The 14,783-nt window shown below is 52.6% G+C and overlaps 6 protein-coding genes across 6 annotated transcripts; 4 read left to right on the top strand and 2 right to left on the bottom strand.

The window, feature by feature from the left end:
- Nucleotides 1-145: 145 nt before the first annotated feature.
- On the top strand, nt 146-1,982 carry BKA58DRAFT_396978 (major facilitator superfamily domain-containing protein; the record flags this gene model as incomplete). The annotated part of the gene is made up of 2 exons (XM_046171394.1): nt 146-1,403; nt 1,456-1,982. 2 exons carry the CDS (start codon nt 146-148, stop codon nt 1,980-1,982), a joined length of 1,785 nt encoding a protein of 594 aa, XP_046031603.1.
- Nucleotides 1,983-2,164: 182 nt separating this feature from the next.
- BKA58DRAFT_23655 (uncharacterized protein) lies at nt 2,165-2,890 on the bottom strand. The gene is made up of 2 exons (XM_046166597.1): nt 2,751-2,890; nt 2,165-2,701 (listed from the first exon to the last, which is right to left on the bottom strand). The coding sequence occupies exons 1-2, from the start codon at nt 2,781-2,783 to the stop codon at nt 2,348-2,350; spliced, it is 387 nt and encodes a 128-aa protein (XP_046031602.1). The 5' UTR covers nt 2,784-2,890; the 3' UTR covers nt 2,165-2,347.
- A 107-nt stretch (nt 2,891-2,997) lies between these two features.
- Nucleotides 2,998-5,108, top strand: BKA58DRAFT_302553 (uncharacterized protein; the record flags this gene model as incomplete). The annotated part of the gene is made up of 3 exons (XM_046166934.1): nt 2,998-3,694; nt 3,762-4,272; nt 4,334-5,108. 3 exons carry the CDS (start codon nt 2,998-3,000, stop codon nt 5,106-5,108), a joined length of 1,983 nt encoding a protein of 660 aa, XP_046031601.1.
- Nucleotides 5,109-5,130: 22 nt separating this feature from the next.
- BKA58DRAFT_23636 (leucine carboxyl methyltransferase 2) lies at nt 5,131-8,671 on the bottom strand. Its single transcript, XM_046166593.1, has 6 exons — nt 8,542-8,671; nt 8,375-8,477; nt 8,205-8,322; nt 7,779-8,143; nt 7,712-7,729; nt 5,131-7,653 (listed from the first exon to the last, which is right to left on the bottom strand). Exons 1-6 carry the CDS (start codon nt 8,638-8,640, stop codon nt 5,153-5,155), a joined length of 3,204 nt encoding a protein of 1,067 aa, XP_046031600.1. The 5' UTR covers nt 8,641-8,671; the 3' UTR covers nt 5,131-5,152.
- Nucleotides 8,672-8,699: 28 nt separating this feature from the next.
- Nucleotides 8,700-10,452, top strand: BKA58DRAFT_373782 (WD40-repeat-containing domain protein). Its single transcript, XM_046169257.1, has 4 exons — nt 8,700-9,047; nt 9,099-9,253; nt 9,302-9,461; nt 9,506-10,452. Exons 1-4 carry the CDS (start codon nt 9,002-9,004, stop codon nt 10,405-10,407), a joined length of 1,263 nt encoding a protein of 420 aa, XP_046031599.1. The 5' UTR covers nt 8,700-9,001; the 3' UTR covers nt 10,408-10,452.
- Nucleotides 10,453-10,822: 370 nt separating this feature from the next.
- Nucleotides 10,823-12,442, top strand: BKA58DRAFT_373780 (PI31 proteasome regulator N-terminal-domain-containing protein). The gene is made up of 2 exons (XM_046169256.1): nt 10,823-11,168; nt 11,226-12,442. The coding sequence occupies exons 1-2, from the start codon at nt 10,979-10,981 to the stop codon at nt 12,191-12,193; spliced, it is 1,158 nt and encodes a 385-aa protein (XP_046031598.1). The 5' UTR covers nt 10,823-10,978; the 3' UTR covers nt 12,194-12,442.
- Nucleotides 12,443-14,783: the final 2,341 nt, after the last annotated feature.

Genomic DNA, 14,783 nt, shown 5'->3' with positions numbered 1-14,783 from the left:
TGCCCAACGTATCCTAGCCTTCCCCCGCGGCGGAGTGTGGTGCCGCCTATGTGAAGCCCATGGCACACACACAAGAGGGGTAAGCGCCGAAGAAGGATCTCTCAACATTTTGTCATCTTTCGAGTATTCAGAAAACAATCCAACAATGTCGCGTCGAGGCTCTGGGGCAGGCGAGAGCGACGCGCTCTTGAGCGCTGGCGAGGTTATCGCATCTTCTTCTCGCAATTATTCCACAAACGATAGCACGACTCTCACCGAAGGGGAAATTACAAGAGATGGAAAGTTGCTGGGCGAGGACAAAGAGAAACCAATTGACCACAATAGATCTGACGACCCGGAGCGTTCACGATCCTTGGCCGAAGAAATTGGAGATGAGGGTATTTCCCTGTACGAGAAGAAATGTCTGCTCATCAACCGCGAGATTGATCTCATGGGAATGGGACGGTACCAGTGGTCGATTTGGGCGCTTTGCGGGTTTGGCTACATGATCGATTTGATGTGGGCACAAGCCTTCGGTCTTGTTCTATCGCCAATCCAACAGGAACTTGGGTTTGGCGCTGATCAGACTGGAAAGTTGTCCACTGCCTTTTCCATCGGGCTCACAGCCGGTGCATTTGTGTGGGGCGTCCTCGTGGACTTGATCGGGAGAAAGGTCTCTTTCAATCTGACAGTCTTTATTGCATGTTTATTTGGAACATGCATCGGCGCCCCGAGTACTTACAACGCCATTTTGGTTCTAACAGCGTTCACTGGGTTTGGCGTCGGAGGCAACATTCCCATCGACACTACCATTACCCTGGAAGCCACACCACAAAGCAAGCGTTACCTCCTTCCGCTATTATCGATCTTCCAACCCATCGGTGTTGTCATCTGTTCCGTGCTCGCATATGGTTTCATCCCAAACTGGTCTTGCAGTCCAAACTTTTCAGAAGGAGATCGAGCGTTGCCTGCCTGCGGTGCTGTTCCTACAGGGGAATTGTGTTGTTCAAGGGAGGACAATATGGGTTGGCGGTATCTGCTCTTCACGCTAGGAGGAATCACCATACTTGTCTTCGTCTTACGATCAGTGGTTTTCACCTTCCAGGAATCGCCGAAGTTTCTCATATACCGAGGCAAGGATGCCGAAGCCATCGAGGTACTGCACACGATGGCTCAATACAACGGATCCAAATGCGACCTCGTTCTGGAGGATCTTTCATCCCTGGAGCATGAGTTTGATTCGGACCGGAGTCATGGGCCTATGCTTGGAGGTGGTGTCAAGCAGCTCAAATCTACATGGGCTGAGAAGCTCAAATTGGAAGGCGATCGCTTCAAGCTTCTATTCTCGAGCTTTCAGATGACAAGGTTGACGCTTTTGGTATGGTTGACATATATATGCGATTACTGGGGTTTTACCGTTGCTGGTGAGTTTCACATTTGTCCTACTTGATGAACATATATTGACCCTCAATCCAGGCACTTACCTACCACAAATTCTGGCCGTGAAGAATGGCGCCCTCGATCTTTCTCTACGCTACACCTACCGCTCTTATATCTTCATCTATCTTCCTGGGGTTCTCGGCGTTGTGCTCGGAACTTTGTCTTACCGCGCATCACGCGTTGGTCGCAAATGGACCATGGTCGTTTCCTCTGCATTGATGGGTATCTCCATCTTCCTCTTCAGCAGTGTCAATTCTGCAGCTTCGAACATAGGCTTCAACGTCATGGAGTACTTCTTCCAGTCTATGTTCAACTCCGTCTTGTATGGTTGGACGCCTGAGGCCTTCCCAGCACCCATTCGAGGAACAGCCTGCGGTATCGCGAGTTTCTGGGGCAGGTTGTTTGGTATCGTCAGCCCGCTCATTGCGCAGCATCTATATGCGGGAGATGGTGCTGGAAGAGATATCAACAGCGTATTGTATCTAGCTGGAGGTGTGACATTGGGCTGCGTTATCACAACGGCACTGCTACCCAGCAATCTCGTAGGGCGGCAGAGCCTTTAGAGGTGGGAATACATGAAAGGATGGAGCTGGTATATCATCAGAGGTACACGGGCTCCATCGGGATACACGGATGTGATGGCCCGAGAGGAAAACTCGGAAATAGAGAGGACCATTTGTGGAGCATTCGCCATTGTAGATACCCGCTACACTACGTAGCACTAGTTAGTAGAACGATACGAGCAATCGATTGGTAGAGCAATCAAGACAGCGAGTGTCCCAGTCAATCCAACATGCCCAGCCAACCAGAAGGCTGACTTGACAGAGCTCGCACTGACTCTCGAGCATTCGCATATTTCTCATTCTTTCGACACAAGCCAATACGGTTCGCTTATACTCCTTAACGCCATCGTGTCGTTTACCCAAGATCATAACTTAGTCTTCCCTGTCACTTCTGCTCTCCTTTGCTCCATTACATATCCACTCGCAACCGGACTGCAACCCTGACTAGCGACTTGTGGTATAGGAAACGGCGGCTTCTTCAGGTTCTGGGTGAAGAAGACTGGATGCCGTATGGCGCTGTCGTACACAGGTGTGAAGAAGGTGGCTGGTGTTTGCGGGGGACCGAAAGGTGGCATGGCTTCGATTTGGGATCGCGGTTTTGGAGGATCTAGAGGCGAGTCTGAGTGTTTTGGCGTAGACTGCTGAGGGGATTGGGACGGCGCGTGGCCGGCGCGTCGCTGTTGGTGCGCGTATGAGGCTGCTAAGGACTGCTGGAGAGGCTACATCACGTCAGCAAGCATCGAAGGATTACGATAGGAAATGGCGAACCTTTGGCCTCGAAGGCTGCAGACTGTGGATCATGTCAAGTTGCTCGCGCGACAATGACCCAGCCAACTCTCTATCCGTCGCAATAATGATGCGGAACCTAAGCTAAAATGTACCTCGGCAGACAGCGACCGCGCACGACGTCATTCCTACTTTGTCGCGGACACGGACACTTTTCCGCTGCGGCAAACACCACCCAATCCAGACCAAATATCCACGAACATGAGCGCAGCAACACCCATCTCTCGACATGCGCAGAACGCAAGCGCTGTTCTTTGCAGCCACGCAATGCGCACGTCTCCACGCTTCACGTAGACTCCATTCCTCGCCGCCTATTGTCAGGATCGCCAATGGCACATTCTATCGCCAACACCCTTCTTCAAAGGACGATAAAGCGTCTTCAAATCCACCATTGTTCCCAGATCTGACGCTGTCTCTACCGTCTTTCTCGACACCAAATCAGCATTGGGCGATTTTGAGCCCATCATCCGACATTCGCACCGCGTTTCTACAAATACTTCGCGGTCAACTACTTTGTTTCCCACCAACAGCGCGGTCTTTCCCTTACCTCCTCACGCCAGCCATCGCCGAGGAAAGACCACGCCTCCGCTTCCCAGAGCGAGCCATTGAGTATGTTGGCTTCGACGTTGAGCGGAAAGCTTTTGGTGGCGCCTATCTATCGGCACGGTATGAGTCTCTGAGAGAAGATACGGACTTTACCGTCCAAAGGTACCTAACCGGTATTGTAACGATGAACCCTGGCGAAGAGGAACTCAAAGCAAAGAGCGTGGACGAAGAGGACATGACACGGGTTATGCGTGATTTAGAATTGGAGAGGTTCATTGACAAGCCAGTCAGCATGCTGAGTAATGGGCAGAGTAGACGGGCGAGAATTGCGAAAGCCTTGTTAAGTAGGCCTGAGATGCTTTGTTTGGATGCACCATTTAGTGAGTTGTGATTCCATACGTGCACTGCTATCACACGTTTGAGAGGAGCGAGCTGATAGTGTAACAGTTGGACTTGACCCCATCGTCACAAGGCACATCTCCAAGGTTTTGCACCGGCTCGCAGAAGCTAATGCACCACGCATCGTTCTCAGTCTGAGACCGCAGGATGAAATACCGGAATGGGTTACGCATCTTGTGTACGCTGGAGAGGATGGAAAGGTTGAAAAGATGGGGCTAAAAGACGAGGTATTAGATTTTTCACAGACCTACGGCCAAGCTGAAAGCACAGAGGAGTATAAGCGGACTTCCATCAATACAGAGACAAGCGAAACAGGACGACTTGCCCCTGGAAGAGAACGTCCCACAAAATCATCGGATACGCCAACACTAAGCCGCGATGGCTATCAAAATGCCGACGATTCTATACCCAAGATTGGCGAAGCTATTGTCGAAATGCAAGGAGTACGCATAGCCTACGGCCAGAACTCCGTCTTGGGGGATTGGCAACAGAATTTTAACGGCTTATCTCAATCCGGGCTGCACTGGAACGTCCATCGCAACCAACGTTGGGGTGTATTGTAAGTGTTCATGTGCGAATAACGTGTGACACATACACTGACTTCGTACCCCTACAATTAGCGGTGCCAACGGTTCTGGCAAAACCACCCTTCTCTCGCTTGTAACATCAGACCACCCACAGACCTACTCGGCTCCAGTCAAACTCTTCCAACGCTCGCGTCTGCCCGAACCCGGCGTTCCAGGCATCACCATATTCGAAGTCCAGTCGCGAATGGGCCATGCGAGTCCGGAAGTTCACGCCCTGTTTCCAAAGAGACTAACACTGAGAACGACATTGGAGAGTGCATGGGCAGATACGCCAATTACAAGGCCGAGACTAGACGATGACGCGAGGAAGAGAGTGGATGCATGCTTGCGGTGGTTCGAAGCGGAACTTAGACCTGGATTCAGTGGCGACGGAAGTGCGAGCCTGGAATGGGCATCTAACACTCTCTTCGGTGAGGTGTCGTTCTCCGCTCAACGCGTACTCCTCTTCCTTCGCGCTACGATCCGAAATCCTGACATCGTCATCCTCGATGAAGCGTTCAGTGGTATGGACGAGCTCGTTCGCGACAAGTGTCTATTGTTCCTTAGTCGCGGTCAAAGTATGGAACTTGTCCCTTCAGATGCTGGCTTAAAAGCGGTGAAGTGGGAAGGTGAGATTGTGGTACCCGGGTTACAAGGACACCAAGCTCTACTGTGTGTCAGTCATAGTAAGCATGAAGTACCTGGATGTATACGAGAGTGGATATGTCTACCCGAACCAGGCACTGGACCTCCGAGGTTTGGTCGATTTGATGGGCCTGTGGAGCTGGATGCGGGACGATGGAACGAAGTGTGGAATGAAAAGCACTAGATGTTGACATGGTCGTACTCTAGCAAAAGCATATACGCTGTCTACTATTCGCATTCCTTCCCGCCCTCCTTCCTCCTCTCTTCCAGCTTATCCGACCTTTCCAGAATCTCACCCGCCAGCCTCTCCAAGTAGAACTTGGAAATATCGACTGGTAGATCTTTGAACGCTCTGACAATCTTCTCTACATCTCTTCTCCCATTCTCATACGCCTGCAGGTCCCTGTTACCATAGACGTCTTTCCCTGCCGCATACCCTTTCTCCAACCCCTTCCAGAACACATTGACTGCAACGCTCACATCATCTTCTGGCGTAGCGGTATGGCTCCACATGGGCGGTATGTATAAAATGTCACCGGGTTTGAGTGAAGCAATGTGCGGATGAGTACGCCGAAGCCTTTGGTCCTTGGAGGTCAGGACATCAATGTTGGAAGAGGAGCCGCCGGGAGGGAAGCCCAACAGAGAAACATCGGTAGGTGGGTAGAGAAATAAGATTTTAGAACCGCGAACTTGACAAAGGATGTTGGATAGAACATCGTAGTGTAGCCATAAGGTCACAGGTCCTGAGATGCGAAGGGGCGAGCTGTGGTAGTTTTCCTTGACTAAATTGCATAGATCTGGCACGCGAAAGTCGTCGGATATAGTCGGAAAGTCATCTTCAAGCTTGGTAGGCAGCTTGTTTGGCTGACTTGACGATACAGCACGAAGATATTCATGAGACCCTTGTGCGATACCGTCGAGGAAATCTGCCACGGATTTCTTGACGTATGAGAAGTTTTTGTCCTTGAACGTCATACGATCTGATGAGCATTCGTGAATGACGAGTTCCCTCTCTGGGCCAAGCTTCTCCTTCAGGTAGTCAAGTGTCCATAGGTCTGTGCACGGGCCGATATTGAGGCCTTCGATGATGGCCGGTTTTGACGTAGCCGCCAGCTTCGCAAAGTCATCTGACGACTCAATCTGTACCCTTGCAATCTCGGTAGTACGTGCAGCAGTAGTAGGTGTCTTCTTCTCCATATCACCTTTCTGTCGCCGACCTTTGGGCCCCGTTTCAGTCATGTTCGCTTGTGCTGTGCCTTCTGTGCCTGCTGTGCCGCTGATCTGACTCGGCACAGCGCGACGCCACGACTTGGCTCCTTGCGCATTACCAGGAAGGATGACGATCGGGTCTTCATTCCAGTAGCTTCCCATTGAGAAACAGACCGCCCCTCCTCCTGCAAGCACAACCTCGCCTCGAGAGGTTGAAACGGCCCCTACACCCACTAGCAAAGGCCATGTAGTCAGCGGCAGGGCCTGCATACTAGGATGCTCCACCTCGATTGTCGTGTCCTTGCATGTCAAGAGCAGGAAGTCGTCTGATAGAGAGTGAATATGCTTCTTTGAAACACCTCCAATCAACAGCAAAGAATCGTTCCAGGGAACCAGACTGGCGCCTATACGCGCGTATGCAGAGTTCTCCAAGGTGCTGCGAACGTCATTGGCGCGGTCCCTAAAGTTGAGTCTAGGTGTTGGTGTGGCGGAAATGGACCACTCCCACACTGCGTCTTGCACGACCACGCCGCTCTCGTCTGCACCACCTGTCAGCAACCCCCAATCTTGAGCAAAATCGATCGTGGACATCGCGGCGGCGAAGCGTGCAGACGGGCGCGGTCCGTCGACGGGAATGCTGTTCCATCCGCTGTTGGCGGTCCACAAGGCACAGTAATGTTCGTCATCGAGTACTGTGCCGTCACTGGCTTTGCCACCAAAGACGAAGACGCCGTGAGTCTGTGACTCCACACTTCCTAATACAACGGCAACAGCAGAATGGCGGTACCGAGCTGGCACAAGGTCGTCCACTCTGGCCCAAGCTCCTTGATCGAAGAGCCAGCAATCTGCATAAGCCTGGGTGGGCGATCCGCGGCCTCCGACCAACAACGCTTCACCGTTGCGCATTGATGTGATAGTATGGCATACGCGGGCAGCAGGAAGCAAGCCACAAGGCTGGACGGTATGATGCCCGTTGTGATCCTCCCGCGTCAGTGTGTCCAAATCGGCGAGACGGGCTTGCGTCCCTTGACCTCCGTGGAAGGCCACCGAGTCCTTGTCGAAAGCGAAAGCTGCTGTGAAACGACGTGGCGTCACGGCAGCACCACCCGATAATTCCAAGGTGTGAAGGGTAATACTTCCTGCAGCAGTGGTTTCCCGGCACGCTGTGGTGGCTGTTGCCTCATCATAGGCTGAATCGATCGATCTACTTTGCTCTGCATTTGAAGCGACGAGTAGGAAGTAATGACCTCCAAAGAGTGCAAACTCTTCCCACTCATCAAACGGCTCCACTGCATTCAGCCCGCATCGAAGGGCGGGAGGGGTAAAGCCATCATCAGACCATAGATCCCACAGATTGCGGGCCATGATTACTGTGGGCCATCCTGCATTGCGGAAACGAGCGGCTTGCTGGTTTAATGATGAATGCAACTTAACCGCGTTGATTGATGCTTGTAGCTTGTCGAAGTGAGACAGCATAGTCTTGGCAAAGGGATGGGCTGGGCCCTGCGGAAGGTACTGCTCTATGCAGTATGGAGTCAGTATAAGCGAAATAGTAGAAACATATGAAGGATTGAATACCTAGTATACAGAAGCGAGCTACAGATGTTAGTATAGGTTATGAGCAGGGTTTGACGAATCTGCATACCGTCTTCGATAGTACTAGCCCATTTTATGAGAGCATCAGAGTCCTTTAGCGGCATGTAGGTTACGGACACTTCTGCGACGAACAGGATTGAAGATGAGGGGACATCGAACTCGGCCCGCAGAAGGCGTTCGAGTGTGGCAAGGTCCTTTAGATCACATCCCAGAGCCAAGTAGCCGTCGCTACGAAGATATACAGGCTGTTCGGACTGACGAAGTTTAGTCCTGAGCAAGGCGTCTCGAAGAAGACCGTTGCTGAGCATGGTATCTCTTTTGCGTTGCATCAATTGCGGATAGTCGACGTCGACGAACGTAGACGATTGCGTGAGGGCTGGATACCTGTGCCAAAACTGGAATGGCAAGGGATCACTTTCTGGACTTAGTAGGTTCTCACTGTGTTCAAAGTCGAGACGACGGATGTCTTACTCACTATCCACATCCTAGGTTCACCACAATCTTGGGCTTTGCGTTCTCTTCTTCCAAGAACCGGCGGACTACTTGTTCAATGGCATGCATTCGTAGCCAATACCCGCGATTGATCAACGGATCTGAACGGAATCAGTCCATGTCTCACGTGCAAGTGGTATGAAAGTGGCGTACTGCGTCGAACGAACTTTGGTACAAAAGGCTCATAGAAGTCGGGCTCAAGGCTGAGATACAGTTTCGATACGCTTCTCTTGGACACAATGCTGCTGTCATTCGTCTGACTTTGGTATTAGTTGAGTGGCTATGAGGAATCTATGGGCGGAAGAGGCTGGGGACCTCACGTTCATAATGTCTACATCTCTTCGCTCGCGCAGGGATTTCTGGTTACTCTGGTGCTTTGCAGCAGCCTTCTTTGAGCGCATCTTGGCGTCTTTCGTCATGTTCTGGTCTTTACTGATGGTATGAACATGGCATTGGGAGAGGAATGATTTTTGGAGCACCAGCCACTACGCGGGGCTAAGCTGACCTCGGGATCCCTGCATGGGCGCGTGAACCATCGTCAGACGGCGGTAGCTGCAACCTACGAACAGGCCCAGGCTATCTTTTTCATTCACTTGCACCGGCGTAGACACGCATCGCTATCGGCATCGCTATCGCCCGGGCCTGCGATTACCTTTGCGCACCCGCTTGTAGGGCTTGGACCCCCGCGAACGGCGGCCTACAGCTTCACCGAGCTATCACGCGGATAGTCCCCAGCCCTCGCATCACTCGGAACCGCGCAGCCAAGGGCAGACTCCAGCGATGAATTTCGTAACCTTCAACCAGGACCATAGCCATCTAGGCGTCGGTATGCGCCCTGTCTGCCAGCCGCCCACCATGTACTGACCTAATCGCACAGGCACGCCCAATGGCTACCGCATATATACCACAGACCCGTTTACCAAGCAGTCCGAGTCGCGCGAGGGAGATGTCTCTAGCCTGGAGATGCTCTTCTCCACGTCGCTGGTAGCGCTCACGCTGTCACCACGCGTGCTGCGCATACAAAACACCAAGGTTCGTCGGACAGGCGACTCTGGCCATGCACGCACTGACAAGGACAAGAGGCACTCGACCATATGTGAGATGACATTCCGGACAGCCATCCTCGCCATTCGCATGAACAGGAAACGCATCGTTGTCGTGCTCGAGTCGGAACTGTATATCTATGATATAAGCAACCTGCAGATGCTCAAGACGGAGAAGACATCGCCTAACCCTAATGGTACGTCGCAAGAGACAGCACTCCACAAATGCTAATGAGTATAGCGATATGCGCTCTCTCAGCATCGTCCGAGAACAACTACCTCGTGTATCCGCTGCCCACCAAAGCCGCACCCGCTACCTTCCAGCCGCCTTCGCACGCACCGCCCAAAGCCGATCACATCGCACCCACAAGCGGAGAAGTCCTCATATATGATGCTACAAAGAAGGAGGCAGTCAACGTGATTGAGGCGCACAACTCTCCGCTATCCTGCATAGCGCTAAACAGCGATGGCACCCTACTGGCAACGGCATCAGAAAAGGGCACCATCATCCGCGTCTTCTCCATACCCGATGCGCAGAAGCTGTACCAGTTCAGGAGAGGCTCCATCCCGGCGAGGATCTACAGCATGTCTTTCAACTCGACATCGACCTTGCTTAGTGTGTCATCGGCGAGTGATACTGTCCACATCTTCCGCCTAGGAGCGCCCAACAGCAGGAGTAATAGCGTATCTTCCGGGCCCAGCAAGCCCATGGGCGCATCTCATGCACGTAGCAGTAGCCGAACGAGCCAAGAGACAGCGGATGAATTCGGTGCCAGCACAGCAGACGTATCATCTCCGGAGCGGAAAGCCATCAATCCCACTTTCGGGAGCTTGATTCGACGCACATCGCAGACCGTTGGGAAGTCTTTCGCTGCTACCGTCGGCGGATATTTACCCAGCGCTGTAGCAGAGATCTGGGAGCCCTCACGCGACTTTGCGTGGGTCAAAATACCACGCTCTCCGACAAGCTCTTCCTCGGGGCCTGTTAGGAACGTGGTAGCGCTCAACAACAACGGTCCTCAGATCATGGTAGTCACCAGTGAAGGTAACTACTATGTATTCAACATCGACTTGGAGAAAGGAGGCGAGGGAACACTGTATAAACAGTACTCGTACGTTGTCCGTTCGCTTCTTGCCGTTTGATGCCTGCTAACGCTGACTGCAGCCTTCTTGAACCAAATGAACTCGCAGCAAGCAACTCGCAGGATTTGCCTGAATAGATTTTCCAACATATGGCTCGATGCACTTTCCTTTAAGCCCCTTCTCATTCTTGCATTGCCTCTGGCGTATTTGGTCCCACAGTATTCCCCATGGTCTGGCGCACATGCCTTTGGAGTAGCACGATAGTCTTGATTTACGCATAGGTGCATACTGAGCATCTCCATCGCTCGGCAATATTACTTGCTTTTTGCGGAAACTTTGATTTGGACAGTGATGTCATGCCAGTAGTACAGCAGCGAGTTTATCGAATCTGGCGCTTGCATCGTGCATGAACAGATATCGTGCATTGCTCTAGCGCGTTCCCCATGCCCCGCCCACGCGTCATTGGCCGCTGCCTGAACTCCAACCATAGTACATTTATTTCCATCAACCTTGGAACTTCGACACACCACCACACCTCCATCAAACATACGCGAGCTGTAACTACGTCCACGAATCCCCTCGTCTGCTCTGCGCAACTTCGACTATCACAAAAAACCCGGCATACGTAAAGATGGTACATCAAACCACAACGGGCAACCCGCTGAGCTCGGGTTCGCTCGCGCTGTTCATGGCAACGTCGCTGCCAAAAGGCGAATCATCACAGCTCAAGAATGGCACCGAAGCCGTCGCACTAGCCGTTCACGCCGGCATGCTTGCTGTTGGCTTCCGCCTCATCGGGCTGGGCGAAGACGAGCGCATAGGTAAGCACCCATCTCATTCACCTTTACCTTTACACGTCGTAACTCGGGAACTCATAGAAGCGCACGCAGACGCCGAAAACCCAGAGTCACTACCCAAAGAATGGAATGCATCATCTTCGTACGCTTTCAGATACGCCCACGCGCAATCAGCCATGGAGTACCTCGTCAAGGTCAACAGGTTGGGAGGCAAAGCAGTCGTATACGCTCTCGCGCTCGGCGATGACAAGACCACACATTTTGAAGTCACGACCAAGGACTACATATCTGAATCACAGTTACCATTCAGCGTGTCTGAAGACACATCAACTGAGCAGGTGTCGGAGAAGGTGCAAGAGCTGTTCATCTCTCCAGGCAGGCTGAACGACCTCGGCTCGCTCCTCAAGATATCGGTCATACAGAAGCTGGCACCTGGGCTGAACAAGCCAGGCTATGAGGAGGGCAACACCGATCGCGAGCGTACCCCAACAGCAGGTCGGCAAGAACCACAGCGAGGAGAGCCTGCCAACCCACGGCAGCCCGCCACCGAGCCAGAGCCTGCGCGACCATATCCATTCAACGATCCTCTCGCTGCACGACCAGGCTCCGGGCGGCATCTCCCTGAGCCAATACCCGGTTTCGACGACGAGTTGGGCATGAACCGGCAGCCTGGTCGCATGCCTGGCAACAATCCGATCAACATCGGTCACGATGACTTATACCCACAAGGTCTCGGACCAAACGATCCCCTTCGTCCGCACTTAGCAGGAGGACTGCCACGGCCTGGCGGTTTCGGTGGGGGCGGTATGCATCCGACATTCGATGATCCGCTGTTTCGCGGTCAAGGTGGGCAGGGCGGATATGATCCCAGAGCACCCCCGGGGGCTCGTTATGACCCTCTAGGACCAGGAGATCCACTGAGGGAGGACAGAGGGAGAGGGCCCATGTTCCCAGGCGGGGGCGGCTTTGGAGGGCCTGGTGGTTTCGGCGGAGCAGGTGGACGACCACCAAACCCGTTCGGTGGCTTTGGTGATGGAGACTTCATCTAAGCACCCAACAAAAGTTTGGTGACGGGCAGAAGCGATAGGCGAAGAAGAGATGACGAATAATTCACGAATGACGATTAACACGGCAGTATGATACGGCGTAGTAGTTGACGTGCATGCGGCACAGGCAGGGCAGTGCTGCACCGCCTCAACACTGCATCTCGGTGCTTGCGCAGGTACGATATGTAGATGAACATGTAGTATATTTAGAACGGCAGACATGAATATCCATTATAACAGTTCCATATCCAAGTCTTCCTGATTTTTCATGCGATGAGCGAAACCTATCGAGCGTCAGTGCTGGGGCTTAGATATCCACACCCACTTCGAGATGCCAACCACAGCTGGAGGCGAAGCCAGGCCAGCGCTTCTAACAATACCGATGCCTGAACTCATGCGCCCTTCATCGAAGTAGCGTTTGAATTGACAGGCATCTCCAAGACAATACTCTCGCCTTAGAATTCCAGCCGCTGGCAGAATGTTCGCAAGAGGATGCCATAAGGCATTCCGGTGAGCATCATCACTGACTCCTGCTGCCTGGCTATAGTTCAGCTTCTACCCAATACCAAACACAGTGTATGTGATGAGGTAGAGTCGCATGCCCGTTGGATATGTCGACCAGCACCTGAAGTCAAGGTTTCCATGACCAACGAGACATCAATTGGTGTCTACAAGGCATGCCATCGCTGGGTCTAGACTCCACGTGTAACACAGTGTGCATGAACGATATATTGTATCATCACAGAATGGTCCTTCACTGTACCACAGCAAGGAGCTTGGGAGTTGTGATTGGAAGCAGCATGACGTCTCGCTTGTACCGGACCGCCACTGTGCAGGCCCTGGTCGTTCGAAAGCTACCTCGCCGTCATCAAAAACTGAGATTCAGGCGGTGAAGCATGCTCTCGCAGTGATGGCTGCCATGGTCTCAGTCACTCTGGCCTTTCGTTTGTCACGAACTTGCGTGTTACATTGAAGTCTTGGAAGTGTCCAGCTCGTTAGACCACTGCACTGACTGCATAGCAAGGTTCTTGTCTGCATGGCAGAAGCACATCGTACCAGAAGCAGGCTCCTGCGTAAAGCCGGGAAACCCCATGTACAAGGAACGAGATACGTAGGTGGTTATGTGGTTTCGCCGCACAATCTACTTCTTTTTGGGAAGAAGAAGCGAACAAAGCTACTACCTACTTACTCCTTAGCTCCTCCCAAAGTCCTATACCCATGGGCGAGCTCTGTCTGCTGTCTGAGAGCTCGATCAGGGAATAACAGACGAGCTTCACGTCATGGCACTACCAGCCGTATGCTAGTCACCTTAGTTTTGCGCCGACACAGACTCGCGACGCGAATGGTGGCTTACTGACTCGCTTTGTACATACAGTATCATCCATGGGCTCACCTTGGCCTATTTACCACATCGTTGGGTCGCACACATACGGTTGAGACCAAAGGATCACCCTGACTGTGGTGGCGACCGACTGTATACTGCCGGTGGCCCAACCAGCGGCTGATGTCTCATCGACAGTGGCTGATGGTCTACTTGGGCAGCGTCGCTGTACCTACTTTTCTGTATCTAGCATGTTTTCCTCAGAATCAAGCGTCATATGGTGTAATACTGGGTCCCAACGTTTGATTTCGAATAGCGTGGGGTCTGAAAGCGCGCTTCCAGTGCACGTGCGTTCGGGGAGCGCGAAGAACGACCCCAGTGATTGACCTGATATTACGGGCTGAAGACATGTGCGGTAAAGCTCGTTACGATAATCGTCGGCGTGGTGTCTGGAGGATTGTCGTACTTTGCGTCAGCCACTGCGGAGAGCTGATGCGTCTTACCTGCTTCCGGAAAGCAGCCTCTTCCGTGAGGCACGGAAGCTTACCTTTACATACTCATGATCCTGCGAAGCCTTCTCGACCTATCTCCCCTCTTTTTTCGGCCGTGATTGAATTTACTCCGAAGAGCGCCAAGGGCACATCGTCTCGCCGTCCGAGCCAATCAGTAGGGAAAGTACGAGTACCACTCACAATTGATCTTTACCCACATGGACCGGTCAGAGTGACAATTCAGCACGGGAGCAGACAGCCTACGGACATGGAAATTTCGGATGCCGGCATCCTTCTTGCTGAGGCCTGTCTGCCATGGGCCGTCGCAGGTCGCGGCTTCTAAGCGCGAACGGCTGAACCGTTGAGAGGGTAAATTTACCGCCATTCGAGACCAATGTTAGCAAATATAATCGACTTGTCACCCACCTGTTTCGAATGTCTCCTGCCTAGACAGGCCAATATGCGTTCACCCAACCCGCTCGACTTATGCAAATATCCATCTTTTTGTCTCATCCCACCGGCCAAGATAGGGCTAAATGCAGGGCGGTTGCCGATAACACTGGTGTGATGTCGATCGGCGGGCGGCTGGCGCGTAATCAATGGCCACGAGAAGGCACAGTGCATCACACGTTGTGGCAACGGGCATCTGCAGGATGGAGGGTGGGGGATGCCATTTCTGAAATTGCAAAGACGGAGTCGATCCGGGTGTGACCGCTGTCGCATATTTGCTCCTGCCTGAGTTGGATTGTTGGAATGCAGGGTTATCGTGTTGGTCTCCCTA

This window comes from Alternaria rosae (genome assembly GCF_020736505.1).
Source record: "Alternaria rosae strain MPI-PUGE-AT-0040 chromosome Unknown BKA58scaffold_1, whole genome shotgun sequence".
In the NCBI taxonomy this organism is placed as follows: domain Eukaryota; kingdom Fungi; phylum Ascomycota; class Dothideomycetes; order Pleosporales; family Pleosporaceae; genus Alternaria; species Alternaria rosae.
The sequence above is the reverse complement of the archived record's forward strand: the minus strand, read 5'-3'. Positions and strand labels throughout refer to the sequence as shown.

Bases quoted from the DNA above. Each gene is read 5' to 3' on its own strand.
- BKA58DRAFT_23655 (XM_046166597.1), bottom strand. From the start codon at position 2,783: ATGATCCACAGTCTGCAGCCTTCGAGGCCAAAG. The intron at 2,702-2,750 runs GTTCGCCATTTC...GACGTGATGTAG, and splicing joins TGCAGCCTTCGAGGCCAAAG to CCTCTCCAGCAGTCCTTAGC.
- BKA58DRAFT_23636 (XM_046166593.1), bottom strand. From the start codon at position 8,640: ATGACGAAAGACGCCAAGATGCGCTCAAAGAAGGCTGCTGCAAAGCAC. The intron at 8,323-8,374 runs GTACGCCACTTT...GATTCCGTTCAG, and splicing joins ACCAAAGTTCGTTCGACGCA to ATCCGTTGATCAATCGCGGG. The intron at 8,144-8,204 runs GTGAGTAAGACA...AAGTCCAGAAAG, and splicing joins GTGAACCTAGGATGTGGATA to TGATCCCTTGCCATTCCAGT.
- BKA58DRAFT_373782 (XM_046169257.1), top strand. From the start codon at position 9,002: ATGAATTTCGTAACCTTCAACCAGGACCATAGCCATCTAGGCGTCG. The intron at 9,254-9,301 runs GTTCGTCGGACA...GACAAGGACAAG, and splicing joins TGCGCATACAAAACACCAAG to AGGCACTCGACCATATGTGA. The intron at 9,462-9,505 runs GTACGTCGCAAG...TAATGAGTATAG, and splicing joins GACATCGCCTAACCCTAATG to CGATATGCGCTCTCTCAGCA.
- BKA58DRAFT_373780 (XM_046169256.1), top strand. From the start codon at position 10,979: ATGGTACATCAAACCACAACGGGCAACCCGCTGAGCTCGGGTTCGCTC. The intron at 11,169-11,225 runs GTAAGCACCCAT...GGGAACTCATAG, and splicing joins GGGCGAAGACGAGCGCATAG to AAGCGCACGCAGACGCCGAA.